Genomic DNA, 23846 nt, shown 5'->3' with positions numbered 1-23846 from the left:
AACGAATAATACCACAAAATTAGAAAAGGGAAGACTGGACAAGAAATGAAATGCTGAGCAAGCAGTGCATGGAGGGTAACCCCGAAATGGGTATACAAAAAAAAAACAATAAAAAGAATATAAAACATATTTTTCAAAACTTCGTTTATCTATTCATTTTATTTTATTTGCTTATCTATTTATGTGTTGTTATGTGTTTCCATTGTTTTGAAAATCTATCTAAACTTTTTCAAATGCTAAAGCCCTGTGCCTTGGATACCCTGCATTTTATATCTTTGAATCCCTTGAATACCGTAGCGTCCTGAAATTTGTTAACTGCGAAAAGAAACCCATGCACCTTGGCTATGCTACACATTTGAATCCCTTGATATCCAAGTTTCTCATGAAAACCAAATGTTAAAAATTCTTGCAGTGGGCTGTGAAATAACTTCATTTGTCGTGATAAAATGTCCAGTTATCAAATTCAGTAAAATCCATCCAACAGAATAATCGTGCGCCTTGAAAATGAAGCTGTTGTCACTTTAGTTTATTACAAATTCCCTTAAGGAAGAGACTTGTCAAATCACAATTGAACATCGAGGCTTTTTTTCAAAAATAGTCCATTTCCACCGTATATTTTTCTAGTGAAAGTTTAATTTGGATAAAGTTTTCAGTCATCACTTGTGTTTGCTTAGCACTCTATCTTTGCATTTTATTTTTAATAATAAGCGTAGCTGCTATCTCCAGCCTAGAACACCAGAGGCGATAATGTTGGTATCGACAGTTTAATCCCGTAATTATTTTTGCAAGCTAGAAAAGGGAAATGACACAATTTGGGAAGCTGATTATCTTTTCGAGTTCTTTTTGTATATATTGAAGACCGAATGAGACAAGGGAAGTTGAATTGAACTAACTGATCAAGCACGCTCAACTCGAAGGGGATAGGCTAAAGGTCGTCGCCTGAAAGCGGTTTTGCCGAAAATAAATTTTTTTTATCGAAAACGAATTACAAACACTATCTTGTGTAAAATAGAGTTCTTTTTCGAATGACCTAATTGACATTGCTGTAAGACGTCTCTATCCGCCTGCATTTTGCAGTTCTATTTGCCGAATCGCATATTCATTAAAGCGGTTTTGCCGAATCATCTACAGCATGGTCCATTTTGCCGAAAGCTGCTGAACGAAAGTTTGTTCCATGGTCAGAAAATTAACGCTTTCGCTATAACCGATTCTAAGATACTAATGTCAAAATATTCAAACTCGTTTTTCTGGGGTTTTTGGAAAAACAGATTCGGCAAAACCGTTTTCAGGCGACGAGATCTCAATTTGCAAAATCAAACTTTTAAAAAAAAATGAAACGTGAATGGGCGTTTTCAGCAAGCTTTAGAACTTTTTTCTAAAAATTCTTCCAAACTTTATGAAATTGAAGGAACTGAACTGAAGAAGCTTATTATGCATCCTCAGTTTTAAGGGCGTAGGCTGACAATATCAGTTTTATAAAAAAAGCTATGCAAAACCAAATGAATTGACTAAACTGATTTATTCAGCCCATTTTTAAGACACTGGAACAAATTTGTTGGCAACCCTGCTCTAATCTACCAGAAAACTGTAGCGATAAAACTGCCTGATTTCATAGCCTGTAAAAAAAATGTAGTCTGGAACTTAACCATGGGCTTTAATAAGTTAATATATACAAAAACAATAAATAATTATCACATCGTTTGTCGCATCACATCAAAGCAAATAGATCAAAATTATCACAGCATTTTCCACAAAAACATCACTATTAAATATATATGCGACGTTTGCAGTTTAGATTGCAATTGCAGAGCAGTGCAGAACTTAGCACTCAAGAAAGGAGAAAAAAAGGAGATTTTAGTCTTTTATGTATCTTCAGGGTATTTATTCCTTCTTTCTTAATATTCAAAATGTGAATTTCTATAAATTTATGGATTGGCAGGTATTTGCCCGTATGTTATTTGCAAGCAATTTACTTGTTTTTTGTTTTGGTGTTAATTCGGTTTTTGGGACTATGATATTTGAGGTCTGGTTTGGTGATTTTAGGTATAATTCGTATATCAGCGCAGTTAACGAACGTTTCTTGTGGACCACAACCCGTTGTAAATGTACCATTGCCACAGTCGCCCCAATTATTACCTGAAAAATGACAAAATAATAATTAAATATGTACAAATGAGAGCTAAATTACTCTGTAAGTGGGTGATATGCCGGTTCCATTAGAACCATAAAAAATGTCACAGGAAATTGGGGAAAAAACATGGCTTGTTTTGATGATGATTTACTAATTATATCGGGACAAGTTTTTGAAAGTCGTCAAGTCTTTCGTAGGGGGAATGTGTGTATATACTTTTGAATATTGAGTTAAATTTCCAAACAATACCGTTTGATTATTGTCAGGTTTCGTATTATTCCCTATGTTTATATATATATATATATATAAAAATATATATATATATATATATATATATATATATATATATATATATATATATATATATATATATATATATATATATATATATATATATATATATATATATATATACCTGTTCTACCTGTGAATATCTACCTGTTCCTTTTTTGTTTATCACATAAAGTACATAATATAAATCTATTTCGTTTTTCCGTTTGGCTTCTCAAACGCTTATAAAAAAAGTTCAGAAAATAGTCCTGGATTGCTTGAGCACAAAGAATAAGGATAGATTAAATAGGAAAAGAAGATAATCAAAAACAAATAGGGACAGGGCTAACAAGAAAAAGGAAATCATGCAGACGCGGTTGCAGTAGTTCGTTACTAAGAAGAGCTACAAACTTTTTGTCAGCTTGATTTCAACTGTTTGAGAATAACATTTACGGGAAGACCTTCAAATTTCGTCTAATATATCGACCAGCTACTTTTTATTTCTCCTGTTAATAAGCTGCTCCGTAGTTTTGCAATGTCAAAAATACTACTCCCAAAACAAGATTTGGAATTACGGTAATGTCTTCTGATTTTGGAGGAAAGGGGGCTTTTTGACCAAATGACTCATCCCCACATAGACGGCTTGATGTAACTTCCATCAACATTTTTCCAGACAACTAGCTTTTTTTTGTCGTTTATTATACATAGTGCCTTGATGTCTCTACGTAATTAAGGCAAAAAATCAAAATAAACTATTCAGAAAGGCGTCAAATTGTTTTCAATTGAAAAACAAGGACTATCTATCCTTTGTCAACCAATAACGTTAAAAAGAAAGTCTTTCCAAGGACAATCCCTGTGTTTTTCCAGGATTCAGTTATTTACTCTTGAGACTTCTTGCCATCTTTGTTCAGCAGTTTTATTTGCAGAGGCGCATATACCTCATAGGTGATTGTTTGTAGACCCTCTGAAACAGTGGTCTTAGACAATTATTAAATAAAAAAAAACAAGTTTTTTAAACTGAAAGTAAAAAGCTACATTAAAACTTAAAACGAACAGAAATTATTCCGTATATGAAAGGGACTGTCCCCTCCTCAACGCCTTGCTCTTTACGCTAAAGTTTTTTATTGTTTTAAAAAATAGAGTTGTGAGAAAAAGTCAAACTTTAGCGTAAAGAGCAAGGCGTTGAGGAGGGGACAGCCCCTTTCATATACGGAATAATTTCTGTTCGTTTTAAGTTTTAATGTAGCTCCTTACTTTCAGTTTAAAAAACTTGTTTTTTTTTATTTAATTTCTGATCGTTTTTTAGTTAATGCAGCTTTTATTTTGGCTCACCGTCATTGAATAAGTAAATAAAATTTGCATAAAAAATTTACTTTTCTTTTGCTAAATGGCTGTCTCTAAATTTGGTTCTGACGTAATTTACAAATTAACTTTCGTAACTAACTTCTATATTCGTATATTTTTCTTCTGGCAAAAAATACAAAGTTGCAGATTTTTGCAGATATGAGCTTGAAACCTATGTATTAGGGTTTTCTGATACGCTGAATCTGACGGTGTGATTTTCATTAAAATTCTTTCACTTGTAGGGTATGTTTCCCCCCTCTTTAAAAAATCAGGTAAATTTTCTCAGACTCGTAGCCTTCGATGAGTAATACTATACTTAATAAAATTTATATATTTAGAATCAGCATTATAAGCCCATTCTTTTGATACATTTATTGACATCAAAATTCCGTTTTTAAAAGTTTCGATTACTATTGAGCCGTATCGCTTGTTTTTATTATTATTATTGTTTTTTTTATTGCGTATATGTTATTAAGTATATGAGGGGGTTCTCCCCTTAGGCAATACCACGCTCTTTACGTTAAAAGTTAAAAAATTTGTAAATTCACAAACCCCTGAATCACAAAGGCTGTTTAATTAGAATAGATAGCTCTTTTGAAAGCACTAAAAAAACTGTAGCGTAAAAAGCGAGGTATTGACTTGGGGGAGAACCCCCTCATATACGCAATAATTTCTGTTCGTTTTAAGTTCTAATGTTGCTTCTTACTTTTAGTTGAAAAAACTTGTTTTTTTTAATTTAATTTCTGATCGATTTTTAAATAATGCTTGGAAATCCGGCGCCCCCTTCATAGAAATGTCCCTTACCCCAAAGAAACATCCTCCACGGAAAGATTCTCCCGAGTAACCCCCTCTTCCATCCCCCCCCCCACCAGAAAAAGTTCCTTCCTGAAAATGTCTGTATACTTCCCAATAACCAATACAATATGTAAGCAATGGACAAAGTTCATAACTTGAAGCCCTTCCCCCTGGGACTCTGGGGGTTTAAGTCATCGTCAAAGACATATTTAATAGATTTTCGACTGTTCTAAGCAAAATGATTATCTCAAAATTTTGATCGGTTGACTTTGGGAAAAAAAATGAGCGCGGGAGGGGGTCTAGTTGCCTTCCATTTTTTGGTCACTTAAAAAGGGCACTAGAACTTTTAATTTCCGTTCCAATGAGCCCTCCTACTATATTCTAGGACCACTGGTTCAATACGATTACCCCTGGGGAAAAGAAAAAAAAAAATAAAAAATAAACACGCATCCATGATCTTTCTTCTGGCAAAAAATGGAAAATTCCACATTTTTGTAGATAGGAGCTTGAAACCTCTACAGTAGGGTTCTCTGATACGCTGAATATGATGGTGTGAATTTAATTAAGGTTCTATAACTTCTAGGGGGTCTTTCCCCCTTTTTCGAAAATCAGCCAAATTTTCTCAGGGGCGTAACTTTTGATGGGTAAGATTAAACTTGATGAAACTTATATATTTAATATCAGAATTAAAATCTGATTTTTTTTATGTAACTATTGGTATCAAAATTCCGTTTTTTAGAGTTTCGGTTACCATTGACCCGGGTCGCTCCTTACTTACAGTTCGTTACCACGAACTGTTTGAAAAAGCACGCTTTGTGTTGCTTTAATGTTCCAGAGTTTGGTAATACTTATTCTGAATCGTCTTACGCTTTTGGTCTTATGCTTAGTGACCCTCAAATTACCAGCAACACGCGAAAATATTACCAAATTACCAACAACACGCGAAAATTTATTGGACAAATATCGGAACTATATGACAAATTTGCTTTGAAAATAATGAAATGACCTAGATGTTAAATTTTTAATTGAAATCACTTTGGACTAATCAGACAGAAACTTCAGAGTTTTTGGGCCACAATCTATCCCCGAAATACTCCTATTTGTACCGTTTTATCTATATTTTCTATTAGTGATTAGAATATTCTCTAATTATTTTTTTTGACAATTTTTGTCCTCCCAATAATGAGGTCTTTCGACAAAAGATACTGCTTACACATCTAGGCTCGGTTGTAATTCTAGAAAGAGGTTCTTCGCTTTTTGTTTTTTTACAAAGAAAATTTTTTTCTCGAAGCTCGTCATTAAGAAAACGTTTTTAATTAGTTAATTTTAGTCTTTTTTGTAAATTGAAAAGATTGTCACACTGCAGTTTTATGCCTAATATGATAGAACAGTTCCGCTCTTACCTGCTGTGTAATGCCATTGCAGGACACAGTTGTCACAGACTAGACTTTTCGGAAGTTTAATTCTTGGATAATGCATTCCCGGTCTAGGATCCTGTACGTAATACTTGTTTCCTGAACCATTTTCTAGTTGAAGAATATTCTTGTCAAGACAATACTGTGTGGTTAGCTCCTCCTTTGTCTCCTTTTTGCATAGCTTGAACTGGAAGAATCCCATGTGACTCTGGGTCAGCTCCACTTTTGCTTCTATCACCTGGATAAGAAATATAGTTTTGAAATCCCTGTCTCGCAAATTAAATAGTGTTATTGTATCAATTGTATTTATGTTTTTTTTTATGTTGGAAAAAACACAGTATGGTATGGTACATGAATATCCTCTTAAAATTGGACATATGTTATAATTTTCATTATAATTTTGCCATTCGAACTGGAAAATATTAAAGTAACTTTAAAAATAGATTTTAGTCATGTTACTACGTACTACCATGTCTGTGTGCGCCCCAAATACGGGGAGAGTGCGTTTCATTTCGAATATAGCCATTAGAAATGATAATAGTTAATTTATCCTCCGCGACACAAGATACAGTGAGGTACAATAATGGAGCAAAGAAAAGGAAACCTCAGTTGTAATTAAACGTTAAAATCTATCATGAAATTTGGAACTGGTTTTCGCAAAGATTCCCCTCCGCCTGTGTACGGTTAAGATATGATGTATTCATAGCTTTAGTTACCTGTAATATGTTTTAAAATATTTACTTTGTTCATTTTTGTCTCTGACGTGGCACCTATGTTAGTTCCTTATGAATAAAGTATATTTATTCCTACGAGGGTATTCATTGCATGAGCTTGTCGGAGCTCAAAGGACTAGTTTGAGCTGCTTTTAACTCCTACACTGAGGGATTTTCTTCATGAGCTTGTCAGAGCTCAAATGACAAGACTAAATTGCTGCATTCTCTCTCTTAATGACTGACTGTCTTCATAATTCTTGATAGAGAAGGGGGAGACACCAATGCGTTTTAAAAGGAGGCAGTCAATGGTTAATAGGACAGAATTTTGGCCTGAAACGTATTATATTTTTATAGAGCTTCGTGAAATGCTGCAATATTTTGTCTTCTAAGTTAGTGAGGGAAAAGTCCAGTTCCATACTACCTTGGGAGCGCCCATGTCACTTGTGCTGGTTAACTTAATTGGGACCCTTGTCTGAAGGTACATGGGATACGTTTCAATAAGTTTCTCTAAAGAGCAGTCCCCATGTAGAAGGGCCATATAATTTAAATTCCTATTCAAGGAGTTTGAACCGTTTGATTCGGTCATGATGGGGCGAATTAAAAACTTAAGAATAGCGAATGGAAGCTATTAGATAAATCGTAAAAATTGTGATTTTGGGAGGGGGGAATCTACCAATTTAGAGTATTTATGATATTGCTTTCATATTCAGTCAATTTCACCCACAAGTGGGTAAAAATATATACCACTAAAGCTGCGAAAACTACTAAAATTTTATGAGGTGATTTTCGTATGTTTCGTCATAATTTGGATGTTTAATCCGTCATTGATGTTTAATCCATGATTAATCCAATTTTAATGGTTTAATCGCTTGAATCCTACTCGGTCTTTTTTTTTTTTTTTTTTTTTTTGTTAAAGATCAAACTTTAGGCTCTTTACGATGCAGCATGCGAAGAAGCGTTAAGGTGAAAATTTTACTTTTTAAGCTAAAAAGCATACCTGTCCATCGATAAAAGTTCTCCCTATGGTCCCTGTTCCGTATACTCCTCCCTCTTCATTAGGCCTTGGTCGTTTTTGTTGGTAGGGATCACCACATTCTCCACATCGACCACCGTTGACAGACCATTGATTCTAGAAAGGAAAAGCCCTTTGTGATTCGGTGCCAAAAATGTACACCTTCTTTTTGTTGCCGTCATTAAATTACTTTTAACCCGAACTTTGCCAATAAAATCAAGATTTGTATGTTTAACCGAAAATGTGTTGAGTGCGAAGCAACAATATTTTGGGATTAAGCCTCCTTACAGCTTAAATCAGAAGATTCAACATTATACATGAATTTTCCCGAAAACATATTGCTCGGTGATTCCTCTTTAGGTCCCTCCTCAAATAATTTTGTAAAAAAGTATGTTCACTTTTGTTAAAATATGGACGTCGGGGACAAATAGCCTATGCTTTTTTAAGTGTAGGCTATTTCCTCTTTGAAAATTACTTGACTCTCTAAAGTTTTCACAACACAAACACTGGAATATAAGTGGAATGAATGTTACCAGAATGACAACTAAAGAGTCATAGGACTTTTATTCCGAAAAATCAAATTCAATAACTTTTAACAAATATTTAAAAAAGGCACCATTTCTTGATGTTTGTTTTGGAAGGGGGCTGCTTTGTGAAAGCTATATGTCCTCAAACGAAATTTTAGCTGTTTTTGGTAAGTAACAAAAAGAAGAAGGGGTTTAGTAAACCCAATTGTAGTTTTTATTTCCCACAATATGTACGAATATAGGCTGCCAGGTTAAAATGGAATCCCGAGTTTTAGAAAGGAATCTAAAAGTTTGAATAAAGGATATTTTAAATTCAGTGTAAAAAGTCTTTGTGGCCAATTTTTCTACTTATCTCTTCTGCACAGTGAGGCTCGTATCCAGTCTTCCAGTTCCCACGTGAGAGTATTTTTGTGACATTATTGCATAAATCCATAATATCTTTCTCTTGAAGAAAAAGAAATATGGCGAAGGCCTTAAAATACACCAACTTTAACATGCTTGTGGTGTAAAAAATGGGCTTTAATAGTTGAAGAAACAACGCTAATACAATTTTGTTTTTACTTAATCACATCAAAAGGTACATTAGTTTTGCTTACGTTCATTCCGCCACAGAAAAGTCCGTTGTCGTCATAGTTTATTGGGACCTTATATCCGGCCCTCCACATCGATGACCTTTGAGGCGGATCGAGTAATCTTCCATGTCCCTTAACATAAATGACCACCACTATCCAAATCATCCACACTTGTAATGTCATTTCTTTTGTTGTTACAAAATCGAAATAATAGCCCTTTTGAAGGGACAGAAACTTATATAGCCTACCTTATTTACATTGTTGACTTGGTTATTATAAAAATTCCAAGTTTGGCTAAAATTAGCGACAGGGTCACTTGAAATTCCTTTTAATAATTTTGCATCATCGTGAACTTTTGGCGGTTGTATAAACTGGTTTTGCTTGATGCTTCCCGTGAAAGGGTAAACAATATTGACAAATATTTGTAAACATATTTACTAGCTGCTTCATTCATTGATTCATTCTCACTTCAATTCTTGTAATTTTCACTTTGGTACTAGTAATTAATGTTTAGCTCCTTTAAGGAAGTGGACTTCGATAATGAATTTTTAGTTTTTTTGTGTTATTTATAAGTACATGGATTTAAACAGAATACCATGGCATTATTAGCCCGAATCCTTGAAAAAAATACCATCAAAAGAATATTTGTGTTTTCCTTCCTAAATATCTAGGCAATTGCTCTAGATATTTACCTCCTTTTTATATCCAAACTTTTCTGCAGTAGTGAATATCTCCAAGTTTTTAAATTGTGTCCTTATAAATTCATTTAGTAAAGAACTCATGAAAATATAGAGGGAGGGATGAATTGTGTTTTCAAAATATAGCGGGAGGGGGGGGCAATTTTGTTGTTTTAACTATTTTTTCAATGAGAATACAAAAGAGGTATTTTTTTCAAAATTCCTCCAAAGGACGTCGCTGATAATTTCGGAGACCACACTGCCTTTCCATGACGATAAATAAAAGTTCAAATAGGGATAAAATCCTTTTAATAGACAGTGGTGATGATAACAGTGACAGAAATTCACAAAAATACCAGATATTTCGGTCACATATACAGTGACCGTCATCAGTAGTAAAACTACTGATACTACTGATGACGGTCACTGTATAAAATCCTTTTAATAGACAGTGATGATGATAACAGTGATAGAAATTCACAAAAAATACCAGATATTTCGGTCACATATACAGTGACCGTCATCAGTAGTAAAACTACTGATACTACTGATGACGGTCACTGTATATGTGACCGAAATATCTGGTATTTTTGTGAGTTTCTATAACTGTTATAATCACCACAGTCTATTAAAAGGATTTTATCCCTCTTTGAACTTTTATTTATCGTCATGAAAAGCCAGTGGCGTCTCCGAAATTATCTACGTCATATTTATGGGGATGATTTGACCAAAGGTTTAGTTTTACTACTGATGACGGTCACTGTATATGTGACCGAAATATCTGTAAAGAGAATGTAAACTTAATCAACCAACAAAAATGCGAGAAAAATGTTTTTTCAACACAGTACAGAGAACTGATGTTTTCAACTAGAGGCCTCTCAATATGCGCCACATGGCTTACATTTTGGAGCGCCACGTGTGGTGAAAAATTTTGCCACATGTGGCACAGTCCCGCAACGCTTGGCACGCGCCACCTGATATACGTGATTTCTAAAATTTGGTGGCCGCTTGTTTTTCAATTGAACGATTCGTTTAATTTTTTGTCCAATAAAAGCCATTAGAAAGTCGGTGATTTAGGCGTAATAATGGCATGAATTAATTTAAAAAATGGGTAATCAGCAATGGTTGTGAGCCGATTGGAAACGAGCATAGATTATTAAGTATGGTGCTGCCGAACTGGAATATGGTCTATGGTGACTCCCCTTAAAATGCAAATAGAAAGATGTATGTACTAAAGGCTGACAGAAGAGAGATACTAACTTTAAACTGATAAGAGAAAAATGTACCAATTTTTAGCATTGAATAAAAGGATAATTTTTCAAAATCGTACTAATCTTTCCGAAACTCAATTTCTCATCAGCTTGCAAAGAATATTTTGAATTTGAAAACAATCCTTTTTTTTAACGAATAATTTAAATTAATTTAATTTAATTTAAAATGCCGTGGTGGCAGTTGAACAAGCCGCAAAAACAGATCTGATACAAAAGTAAAAACCATGCCACAGATCTATACAAATATGTATAAGGTTTATTAGAAGTTTAGTAAAAATTAGTTTAGTGTGATAAGCCATCATGATTGTTATGTCAAAAAGTCTTTTCTTATGTCAAATGTCAAACTTGACGTTCTTTTCAGATTTTATCCCCCTCCCCCAACAAGGCATAAAGAACGTTAAAATACACGCTCTTCTGCTATACGGTAGCTGAAAAAACCTTAGAAAGGATTTCCATAATTCAAAATTCTACGTAAGGTTAAAATATGTTTCTTATGTAGAAATGATTTCTCTTTTAAGGTCAGTGTGAAGCTTTTTGGCGCATTTCTAATTTTTATGTTAGAAAACGCCCAGCTGCTGGGGCCCAGGGTGTGCCATTTTTTGCCATTTCTATATTTTTGGTTTCATCTGCTGCTCTAATTTCGATGTCTTTTCGTCTCTTTTTCCATAATTTGGAATTTTTATCGTTTATAGTGAGAAAAATAATTATATTTCTTCAGGTGTTCTCTACCATCGTTGGAAAAAATATGAGAAAGCCCTGTTATATTACAGGCTTGCTCTTCAGCTTGATCCAGAATTTCGGAGTGCCAAAGAGAATGCCAGAATGGTAGAAAAGGTTATGACACAGGAACGAAATACTTTATCTCCGATCGGCGCTGAATAGGATTCCTTTGTTTTATCCTATTGAAGATTTTATATACTCATGAGAGAAAAGCCTTGTTGTTACTTATAAATAATACTCGGGGTCTTTAATAGCTCTGTTTCATATATTTTTGCTTATATGTGTGTTTTACGGCGAATGTTTTGGCCTTTCAGAAGCCAATTTTGTTGATATTTAGATATCCGACGAAAAGTTTCAGTGTAAAGAGTAGGGGTATGATGAGGGGGCAGCCTCCCTCTTTAGGAAAATTCATTTTCATTTTAGAAAATAATTACAATTAAACGAGCCCTTTTTCTCAAAGTATTCTTATTCAAAATTTTAAACTCTAGTATAAAGAGTGAAAGGTTTAGGTGGGTTCGTAGCCCCCCTTCAAATTTAAGTTAATCTTCAATTTGACACAGCACCTAACAAAAACAAAATTTGCAATACTGAAGGTGCTTATTAACGTCAAAGCATTGATGGATTTTCAACTCGTTATGTCAATAGTAATCAAAACAAGGATATTGATTAATCCTTTTTTAGTAAAGTAGAATTTATCTAAACCACTAAAAATAGGGATTAATACAAAATAATGATAATAAGGAACTTACGTAGCTATCAAATACTTTTTTTTCCTTTTTTAAGTTAATTCAACTATGAACACACTAAAATGGACTGAGCCCACTCTCCAAAAGCATAAAGAAACACTGAAAAATTCAGAATCGTTTCACTAAAAAATTTCCACTTCATGGCTAGGAAATTAAAGTCAAACTACGAGCAGTATGGAATTATTCTTCATTGTGGTTTTCGTGGACTTACCAATTAGGGTCCCATTGGATTACTGCAGGGACCCTTGACTTTCTCCGATAAAGTGATATTCAAGATCTAAGAATTTAGAAAACAGAAGTATATCCCGCCCCATATGGGAAGAACTGCTTCCTTTATTAATGCTACAACACGCGTGCAATTTAATGTACGTCTATCCTTTGTATCATTTTCCAGCATCATGAGATAAACTGTTTCTTATGTATAGATATCAGTAGAATTATTTAAATAATTTTTTTAAATCAATAAATTTGTATGCTTTAAAACGTCTTTTTAGGGTGCGTTTAGGGAGCCGAATTTTGGAGTGGAGGTTGTGATTCGTAAAGAATCTTCTCTACAGCTAGTTGTAAGCAGATTGCTTCCGCAAAGAAAGTGGCTAAAATTCTTTTTCGGGCTAGGTCCAACTTAATTCGAGGGGTCCTACCGTTGAACAAGTCTTTTTAGCTATTACATCATTTTGTTATATAGTTTTTAATAAGGTTATGACGATATCAAATTCACGATTTTCTATTCAGTTTCAAAGTTACTATTAAACTTATCGCCAGGGAAGTAATCAAATTTTCAAAAACCAAAAAAAATAACAGCATTGCACCTGTCAAAATAATACAACCAAAATCTGTACATATTTCCCGAATAACGTTTGTGTCGTTGGAAGATAAAAAAAAATTGCGTTAAGCTCTTTGAGCAGGGTTGCTACCACGGGCAGCTCCTAGAGTGCTACAATTGTCCAAATTTGCGTGTAATACAGTAATTTTTGGGGCTACAGTCGACACATTTTTTGTCGTATAAGAGAAAAAGTGCTGCATTCAATTTAGCACGTGCTACAGTGCTACACATGATGAAATAGTGCTAAAATAGCACTTTCGTCCTACAGGAGGCAACCCTGTCTTTGATAGGAAAAAGGTAAATTTTGTATCTCATTATGCTGTGAATAATAAGACGTTCAATATTATTTTGAAGGCGCAAGAAATTATGGATTGGACATTATGCATATTAAAATGTTTGTCCAAAACGTGAAATTTCCGTTAAGTTTAAATATTTCTTATGTATATTTTAAGGCTTTATCAGTTCTATTTTCGCAATCTTTATCAACGTTTTTTTTTTTTTTTTTTTTTTTTTTTTTTTTTTTTTTTTTTTTTTTTTTTTTTACATTTCCCCTGGTATTTCGTTTTTCATAGTGCTGACTTGCTGTTGTACCTTATTTTATAATGGATGATTTAGCTTTAAATAAATGGATGAACTAGTTATTGATACACTGTTAGCATTGCAGTGGGTTGGCCGGTGCTAAGTGGTTGGCCGGTGCTAAGGGTTTCCTAGGTTGTATTCAACCATTCGGCTCACCTTTTTATAAAGCTGTAGTTAAAAAATAAGAAATTATGTAGAATAGCAGCCATAATAAAAATAAATAGAAAAAAAAATAAACCTTTGAATGGAAGTTTTTGAACCCAATGTCAAAAAATAACGTTTTTCTGAAAATTGAGTCTCAAAAACCATATGATACCTTAAAGGATCGCTCTATGTTGTCCACTATAAACTTTTTTTTAGTTTGTGTGGCCAAACTACTTAGGATGGATTAGGCGGTCTGGCCATAACTTGTAGCACTTGGATAATAAATCCGAGTAAACGACAGAAAACTGAAACCTGACACCCACTTTCCCAAAAAATCTTAGAAAACCACTTAACTACTCTCGTTTTGTACCAGAGATAGATATATTTAGTTTTAATGAAACTAAGCGTGTTGACGTTACATATAAAATCTTAATTTTTTGTTGGTTTGGTTCTGATATCACATATTTCTTAGGAACTACGGCTGTAATCTAAAACTTGAAAAAAAAAGTAATCAAAAACTTGGACGTCTGTTGTAAAGTTCCGTATTACCGGTAGTCATATTAAAATAAGATAAGTTTATTTTTGCCCGCTTACAATATACAAAAAAGAAGCGGAGTAAAGAAAAAAAAATATATAAAGAAAAACCAACTTCTAAACAATAAAAATACCTAATACAAAATTAATCCAAACAGCATTCGTAAATAATGCTAAATGACAGAAAATGAATTAAACGGTTTAAGCTTTTCTTAAACGCATCGTACTCTAATGAATCCACTACACCTGAAAAGTAAAGACCACAACATCTTTGCAAAATAAAACTATTCTGTAATACAGCGGGAATCTTAATAAAAACTTCAACAACAACAAAACCAAGATCAAACTTTTAACTGCTCAGTGTTAGACAGCGAATCCCATCGTGGTGAAATATACAGCAAGTATACACTTACTATAACTATACTTCAGTGCAGCAAATTTGGAATATCTGGCCCGGAAACCTGATGTGGCATGTTCAACAGTAACACGAGTGCTACGCTTATCTGGACCATCAACGAGGCCGAAGTATTTCAGAGAAGTAGACTCTATAATAGATTTACTTGCTATAACAAAGAGATAAAGAAGATATAGCTTCACCTCGGTCTTCCCTACTTTATCCATCTTTTTAGCAAAAGTTTGATTATCTAGTTGGCAGAGAGTTTACAAAAAAAATTTGTTGACAAACATGAGTCAAATATGCAAGCAAAAGCCCAAAATTATCAGTTTTCTGTTTTTGAATGTTAAAATTCTCATTGACTTTTCATTTCATATAAGGCCTCTCTACATTAAAGCCCTTAAGCTGTAAAAAAATGGCAGAAAATAAATAGTCGACAATTTTTCTGTTTCGGGAATGAAGATGTTAAAACTTGAGATGCGTAGATTACACTATATTATAGTCTCCCCTCTAAAAATGTGTATCTTGTGTTTACTTTGAAAAATTTATAGTTTATTAGCTTAGCTGTGAAAATTCAGACATATTTTAGCCGGATGTTCTTTACTGTATTATTTTCTTTCAACTAGTCGTTTAAAGATGCATGGTATCTTTCATGGTAAAAATTTAGGAGCTCTCCCATGCCAACAAGTATTTTGGTCTCTACTGCAAATTTTTGGGTAGTCACGAAAATAGTAAAACCCTCAGCCGCTCGCCCCCCTCCAAACGACGTTGGGCATTGTCGTAGTCCGTTTTACCGTTGAAGATGATCTCTCCACGATCATCTCCACCAAGAAAGTGATTGGTATTGGAATTGCAGAATGGAATTGCAAGACGATGGTGCGTTTACGCAGTTCCTTTATGAAGAATGTGATGTGTCAGCTTGTTTGAAGCCAGTAAAATTAAGAAAAGTATCTGAAGTTATTAACGATATGAAAAATGGTGCAGCCAGATCTGACCTCATTACTCTAAAGGTTTCCGTGGTGTTTACCCTGTGATCTCTATGGGATTTGTATCTTTAATTAATGAGAGTTTCAAATTTGGAGTTTTTCCTGATTGTTTAAAAAAACACAAGCGAAACCTTTGTTTAAAGGAGGTGACTCCCTCAAGAAATAGATAATTGCAGACCGATATCGCTACTTGCTGTTATATCTAGGGTAATTGAAAAGTTCCTTGAATCAAGATCTTTTTTTTTATTCTACTTAATTTGGTTTCAGGAAAGCGATGTCGACCGAGCAAGCTATTTTATTTTTAATGTCTTTCGTTAATGATGCGTTGGACTGTGGTCTGAAAGTTGCATAAGTATTCTTAGATATCAAGAAGGCCTTCGACTGTATGGATTATGAAATATTGCTGAAAAAGTTGGAGAATTGTGGTATTCGGGGTAATTTATTGCAGTTATTAAATTCTTTTCTTGATAAAAGGCCCCATTGCGTTAAAATAAGGGATTTTAAATCAAGTGAACAAAAGTAAAATACGGTGTTCCTCAAGGATCAGTTCTGGGCCCCCTATTGTTTTCTATATACATTAATTGTTTGGATAAGTGCCTGGTAAGCTGTGGTCTGTCAACTAGTGAAGTAAGTAAGGTTAAAGTTATTTTACCGAGCTTTGTAGATGATATCCATTATGCGCGGCTGCTAGGACAGAAAAAAAGCTGCTAAATCTTTTGAAAAGCGGTATGCTATGCATTGAAAAATGGATGAGTCTGAATAAAATCATCCTAATTAAGTTGAACCACAAGAAAAGCTCCTTGGTAATGTATAGTAGAAGCCCTAATTATTATCCTTGGATTGAGCCGATACAGTTAAGTGGAAATATCATTATACGTGCTAAATTAGTGAAGTTCTTGGAGTTGAACTGGAAGAATGCCTCAGGTTCAAGAATCATGTCCGTCTACCAATTTCTGCCAAGATGGCTCGTAGCATGGGAATGATAAGAAAACTTAATTATATTTTCCCGGATAATATCCAAAGGTACTTTATTTCTCTCTTTTGCATACACAGCTAGTATACTGTATTACTGTATGGTCTACGTTCGCAGTTCCTCTTTATCCATTGAGAGTGCCACAAAATAAAGTGGTTAGAGTGATGACGGGTGCTGACAAACGTTCTTCAGTGAGGTTCAGATATTCAGAAATTAAAATATTGCCCTGTTTTGGTCTGGTAAAATTTTATAATGCTCTATTTATGTTTAAGTACCAAAATAATTTGTTGCCAAAGTGCTTCAACGATCTTTTTTCACCCGTTTCAAGTGTTTACGAGCATAATACAAGTAGTTCAAGTCAGTTTAAAAGTCCTAAAGTAGTTACTACACGATCAAAGTTTTCTGTGTGCCATGTTTGTCCTTGTGCCTGGAATACTTTGCCACATAATATTGTACAGGAAACAAACCCGAATAAGTTCAAAAGTTTGATGGAAGACCATTGTTTTAGGGTTTATGAGAAGGATAGGTGGCGAGTTCCCTGGTTTCTTTATTTATTAAATTAATCAACTTATTGTCTTTTTTTTGGTTTGATGGATTGATGATGGGAGGTAACCGAAGGGTTTTATTTTATTTTTTGTCGTTTCTGGTTTTGTTTGTGTTGTTTAATTGTCTTCACCTTTCATAAGTTGATTTATATTTAAGCCTAGTGGGGTGAATATTTACCTAAACAAGCTTTGCTCCAGGTTATCTTTATTGTTGTGCATCATTTGTTATCTTTATTGTTGATGAATAAACCCTTTCTTTCTTAAAAAAAAAGAAAAGAAAAAAAAGAGAAAAACGAGTCCTCTTTATAATCGACATGGGAATGATTGGAGAACGTCTAGGAGATCCCCAGTGCAAAGGGAGAGGCCTATTCGTTATTAGGATCATAAGATTGCTATTGGGCAATTTTCTGAAAGAAGCTAGTTTCAAGTTAGAACTTGATACGTGCAGACATTGAATAAGCATATGGTCCTGCTGATGGTTTCTGATGCTCGGAAACTACCTAAATGTCACGGGCTGCCAGCTCCTCCATCCCTCGGGTCCCCTCTGTCTAGGCTAATATTTAAATTATGCTTTATGGAACACGGTATATTTTCAGTTTGTTTGTCTGTATAAAACACATATCAAGTCAAATGTCAGTATAAAATTTAACAAGTTTAATAAAAGGAACAAGTTAAATATTAGTATAAAAGACAGCTGCTTCTAAACGTGGTAGCCCAGTGACCTCAATTCACGAAAATTGTTGGGGAGAGGCTAACTGTAGTTTTTCAAATGAAAATACCAAAAAAGGCGTTTCTCAATAAAAATACCTGAAATACTACTACTACTGCTACTAGCAACCCATTGCAGCACCAAGGCGCCTGAGTCTAACACAGCTACGCACGCTCCTCCTTCATCCCAATCTAATCGGAGCCTCCATCTTTCCATCCCAATTGGGGACGACAACCGCTTTTTGTTTGGGTCTAGATGGTTGGCTGACAAGGACAATCTTTAGCAATCTGTCATCCTTCATCAGCAGAACGTGTCCCACCCATCTCGACCTTTCCCTCAGTTATAGCCCTAGAAAGAGGGATGGAACCACATCTTTCTTAAAGCTTACTGTTTGAAATACGGTCAGTCAGATCGGTACCAAAAAAACAAATGTATAGCCTATATTGGAAAATATATAATATATCCTCCTCCATCTTTCAGAGCGTTCAGGCTTCAGCACTATACTCCACCACTGTCATCACTGTGGCTTCTAATTTTCTAATCTTGGTTCGCAGACTTGTCTTCCTATTCTTCCAAACTTTTTTCCACTATGAAAAAACACCCTGGGCCTTGGCTATTGTACTTATAACGTCTTCACTGCACCCACCGTCTATAGTATTAATACTACCTAGGTATGTGCAGTTTTCCACTTGATCGATTTTCTCGTTACCCAACTTTAGCTCTTCGCCTTCACTTTCTCCAATTTTAGCGACTTGATCTTCTTAAGATTAATTTTCGTATCTGTTCTTGCACTCTCTTCCGTTTTATTCCGTGTTCTACCATAGCCTTTGCTATGCTTCTTGACCCAAAGTACACCAGAATGACCCATATAAATGGGGATAGATCACAACCCTACTTTAATCCTGATTCGATACGACAGCAGCTACTAACCTCATTTCCCACCTTATCCGCAGCAACGTTGCTCTTGAACATGGTACTAATCACTTCAATGTATTTATCTGGTATACCATACAAGGATAGAACATTCACTGAATAAAACGCTTGCAACAATTTTCCAAATACTAGGGGGGCACAAACACCACTGCCTTCCTCCCCCTAATTGACGCCACTGCGGCATCCCCTTGGATCTAGGGTTATTTCTACACTTAGTTTTACATTAAGTCCAAACCGCATTTATATTAGAAGAACATATAATGCTTTTCAAGGATGAAATGACTTTCTCAAAGATCCTTGAAAACCCCATTTTCTATGGTTTCTAGTTGTCAAATTGTATATCAATAATCGTAAATTGATTTGCAGTGTCCCGATTTTCCAGTTTTTCTGCTTAAGGATTAAAATATTGGATTGCAATTAAAATTTTGAACAGAATTTGAATATTTGAATAAGTTCTTAATAATGTTTTTACTACAGAATTTCGGGTAGACTGTGGGGGCATTATTGTTCATATGTATGGTATGTCTGCGTGACTTTGGATCTTCTACGAGGTTGAAGCCATTGCGACCATGGGCGCCCATAAGGGATAGGGGCAAGGGGGCGCTAGCCCCTCCTGGCTGAATGACGGTGTCATATATTTGTATTAATTAAAAAAAAACTTTCCACAGAATAAGTTTGCAAAGAAAAGTAAAGAGCTCTATTAACCCAAAAATGGGCAGAAATAAAGTCAAATAATCTTCCAAGCGTAAAACTACCATAAATCACTATCAACATTTAAATGAAACTCAAAACGAAACAGAAATTATAACAAATAGATCTTCAAACTCAAAGCGAGCGAAAATTAACATTACTAGGGCTGTCAACCCCCATGCCTTCTCAAGACTAAAACATAACTTAGGCTTTACTGAAAAAAAAATAAACAAATGACAATATATTTTCAGTTTAATATACCTATACTGATATTTATTCCTTGAAATATAAAAAGGGCCAAAAAAGTGAGTAATGAAAAGTTGTTTACTTATTTAAGTAAAAAAGTAAAAAAATAAACTTATTTTGTTTTCAGTAAACCGCAAATTATGTTGTGGTGTTGAGAAGGCATGTTGAGAAGGCAGGGGGGTTATCAGCCCTACTAATGCTAATTTTTGCTCGTTTCGAGTTTTATTCGGCTATTTATTCTAACTTTCGTTCATTTTGAGTTTCATTTATTTATTGATAGTGATTTGTTTTAGTTTTACGCTTGGATGATTACTTGACTTCATTTCTGCCCATATTTGGCTTAATGGAGCTCTTTACTTTTCTTTGAAAAGCTTGTTTTGGGAAAAACAAAAGTTTTTTTAGATGAATTTCTGTTCGTTTTTTGTTGACAATTCATGAAAAAAAAAATATTTTATATCTTTTCGGTTTTCTTCTATAAGAATCCATAGTTTGGCATAATTGTGGGGATTTGACATGCTCGATATCCCTAAAGACATAGTTCCTAAACCGTTCTACTATGCCGAACAAAATAGTTGTCTCAAAATTTTGACTATATGTATTTGGGAAATAAATCGGCTTGAGAGACGGGCTGATTGCCCTCTAATCTCTTTTTACTCTTAGAAAGGACACTAGAGCTTTTAATTTTGAATCGGATTAGCTTCTTCAAATGTTTCATTGATATTTCTAGCTGTTATAGAGTGGTGCCGCTCTATATATTGCTTATATGCCTTTTTGAAAACCTACATGTATACAGTTTTTTCGTTTAATTGGAACGCCTCCTAAACACTTCCTATAAGTTTCACCTTAATACTCTTAGCGTCATTAGTTACCGTAACTGTAGTTGTAGTACTAAAAATATACACATAGTGCCTTCTGGCTAATTCAAAATCCCCCACAACTCAGTCTAAAAGATCTAAATAATATAAGTTGTTCTTGAGATATTGCTTTGTCACCTTTTTGAAAGTTCACATGCTCATAGTTTGTTTGAATTTAGCTCAACATCCGCCTAAATATTTCTTATATTTGATTACTGAAGACGTTGCTATATTCTCTTTGGACTATTGGCTACAAAATGGCTGTCTCACAATTTGATCGAATGTGTTTAGGGACAAGATGATATCAGGGAGAGGGGGCGCTATTTTCTCTCCATCATGCTTGACTATTAACATGAAACTAGAACTATGTATTTCCAATCAAATGAGCCTCCTCTAAAGTTCACAAGACCACCTTTTCATAAAAACCTGACACCCCCAGGGGCATAACTTAAAACCCTTATCTCCATACTCTTGGGGGTTGTGTCAACTCCAAGGGTCGTTTTATGAGACCTTTGGACTATTTTTGAACAAACGGTTATCTTAAAATTTCTATCGGATGCATTTGGGGGAAATATGACGTGGGGGTATAGCTGGCTTCCGATAAATTTGACTTTTAAAAATGGCTCTTTAACTTCCGATTTCCAGTCCAATAAGCCCCCTCTGAAGTTTATATGACCGTATTTTCCATAAAAACCTTAAATGCCCTCGAGGCATACCTTAAAATCCCTGCCCTGAGGACTATGAGGGGGTTATCATCCTCAAAGACATAATTTCTGGGACTTTTAAACTACGTCAAACAAAATAACTATCTCGAAATTTTGACTGGAAGGGTTTGGGGAAACGAGGGGCGTGGGGGGGGGGGGTGGTTGCCCTCCAATTACTTTTGACTATTGAAGAAGGCACTGGCCCTTTAAATTACCAACCGACTGAGCCCTTTTTGAAGTTTCTACGACAACAAAGGGCCATCTTAAAATTTTCTATCAGATGCGTTTCGGGAAAACACAGCGTATGTGTGTGTGTGGAGGGGGGTATTTGTCTTCTGATCACTTTGACTCTTAAAAAGAGCACTATAACTTCTGATTACCAAAATAATGAGCCCTCTTAGAAGTTTATACGACCACCATTTCTATAAAAACCTTATATGTCCCCAGGGCGTAACTTACAACCCTTGACCTGAGGGCTATATGGGGGAGGTGGAGGGGTACCCTCAAAGACATAATTTCTGGACCTTTCAACTACACTGAACAAAATGGCTATCTAAAAAATTATGATTGAATGAGTTTGGGGAAATGATTGGTGTACGGAGGGGGAAGGGGGCTAGTTGACCTCCAATAACTTTTGACTGTTAAAAAGGCCAGTAGAACTTCTGATTACCCATCAATAAGGCCCCTCTGAGGTTTATACGACCACCCTTTCTATAAAAAAACCTAATATCCCCCCAGGGCATAATTTACAACCCTTGCTCTGAGGGTTGTGGGGGGGGGGGTGTCATTCTCAAAGTCATAATTTCTGGACCTTTAAACTATGCTGAACAAAATGGCTATCTCAAAATTTTAATTGGATGTGTTTGGGGAAGTGATTGACGTGGGGAAGGGGAGCTGGTTGCCCTCCATGAGCTCTTTTTGAAGTTCCTATGACATTTCTTTCTATAAAAAGTACCCTGGTCTAAAAAAAAACATATTGTACCCACGTCGCTCTTTACTTAGGCAGCACTATCACGCTGCCTATGATATTTTGTCTTGAGATTTCAATTATACAGCACTGGAAGTCCCGATTAGGCCAGGTAAGCCCCCCCCCCTCCTAAAATTCAGCCTATGGGCACCCATGATTGCGACCTCTACAATAAGGCTCTAATGTTTAAATACATTGAGTCATTGTGTATAAATAGAAAAAGAGAAATACTATCATTTGAAATTGTTGAAAACAAAGCTCCTGTTAGCACCTGCCCCCCTCCCTCCAAGAAATTTCCTGGCAGGGGTCATGATGCCCCGCCTCGTCTTTTCCACCTCTGTGCTGGTGGACTTCTGAATGTAATATTTAAAGCTACATAGAAAAAGGCTGTGGAAATGAGAAGGACACTAATACCTCCTCCCCCTAGCACCAACAATACAGATGTAGATCAAGAATATCCCATGGAACCAAGAGGGATTAGATACCAGTCTACCCCTTCCACAAAACTCATTCTATATTTATCTGAAGACTCAATGAGAGCTATGATATTTGGGTATTAAAATGCACTCTCTGAGGTATCTTGCCCCCCCTCCACTTACAAAATGACCCACCGCCTCTTTTTCATAATAGCTGATACGCACTTACGCATTCCCGTATATAATTTTATGAAATATGAATCGAATCAGTTTGTTTAAATGATGCTTTAAGATAAAAAGCAGGAACGTTTTTCTGCAATAAGAAAGGAGACATCGATCCGCAGCAACCTTATTCAGGCTTAGTCTAAATGAAGGAAGATGGGAGATTAATTCCTACCTCTGTCTACGCAATGACCCAGCGCTCCTGCTTCGTAATAGCTGATGCGCAATTATGCATCATAAAACTTGAATTCGTGAAAAATCAAGGGAATCAACTTAGTTAAACCAAGCATTAAGTTTAATATCCATTTATCTTATATGGATTACATGGTTTTTCAGGAACGAATGAGCCACCCTGTGGCATTACTTCCTCCGCAGTTGTGAAGCCCAATCTATAGTTGTTTGATGTTTTTAAATTGATTGATTAACTCAGAGTTTCAACAAATAGCAGCGTAGTTCTCTTTAGGGTGAAATCATAGTTTTGAGAACGCCACTTTCCTGTGGCATAATCTTTTTGGTCACTTAAAATAGGCCCTAGAATTGTAATTTCTACTGGGTTGAGCCCTCTCCTGACCTTGTAGGACTATCGGTTCGATATGATCACCCATGAAAAAAAATAAAATAAATACGCATCCGTGATCTTTCTTCTGGGGGAAAAAAAATGCAAATTTCCACATTTCTGTAGATATGAGCTTGAAACCTCTGCAGTATGGTTCTTTAATATATTTAATCTAATGGTGGAATTTTCATTAAGATCCCTTGCCTTTTTGGGGGCGTTTCCCCCTTTTTCAAAAATCAGGCTAATTTTATCTGGCTCGTAGCTTCTGATGGGTAAAATTGAACCTAAAGAATGCTATTCACCATTGGCATGATGTTGTGAATACGTAAACTTCGTGGTACTGCTGTTTTTAAATTCAGTCAGATTCACTGTGGTGGA

At 35.1% G+C, this 23846-nt stretch overlaps 2 protein-coding genes across 4 annotated transcripts in view; one reads left to right on the top strand and one right to left on the bottom strand.

Moving 5' to 3' along the window:
• Window positions 1-23846, top strand: part of Tmtc4 (Transmembrane O-mannosyltransferase targeting cadherins 4) — a 123932-nt gene that overhangs the window by 62674 nt on the left and 37412 nt on the right. The window contains exon 11 of one of the 2 annotated variants that reach the window (XM_089094726.1): window positions 11446-13492. The exons of the other annotated variant lie outside the window; for it this stretch is intronic. Coding sequence (XP_088950852.1) covers window positions 11446-11609 — 164 coding nt within the window. The 3' untranslated portion in view covers window positions 11610-13492. Of the gene's footprint in view, window positions 1-11445; window positions 13493-23846 lie in introns of those variants that run through there. 2 annotated transcript variants of the gene reach the window in all.
• Window positions 1607-9005, bottom strand: LOC148948829 (uncharacterized). 2 transcript variants are annotated; one of them, XM_089094728.1, is made up of 4 exons: window positions 8804-9002; window positions 7666-7797; window positions 5944-6193; window positions 1607-2136 (listed from the first exon to the last, which is right to left on the bottom strand). In XM_089094728.1, the coding sequence occupies exons 1-4, from the start codon at window positions 8960-8962 to the stop codon at window positions 1970-1972; spliced, it is 708 nt and encodes a 235-aa protein (XP_088950854.1). In that variant the 5' UTR covers window positions 8963-9002; the 3' UTR covers window positions 1607-1969. The 2 variants fall into 2 exon arrangements, with proteins under 2 accessions (XP_088950854.1, XP_088950855.1); XM_089094729.1 differs by lacking the exon at window positions 7666-7797 and having other exon boundaries at window positions 8804-9005.

Source organism: Artemia sp. Qi Xiang Cuo, chromosome 9, assembly GCF_049724085.1.
Source record: "Artemia sp. Qi Xiang Cuo chromosome 9, ASM4972408v1, whole genome shotgun sequence".
Taxonomy (NCBI): domain Eukaryota; kingdom Metazoa; phylum Arthropoda; class Branchiopoda; order Anostraca; family Artemiidae; genus Artemia; species Artemia sp. Qi Xiang Cuo.
Note: the sequence above shows the minus strand (reverse complement) of the source record. Positions and strands in the feature narration are given on the sequence as shown.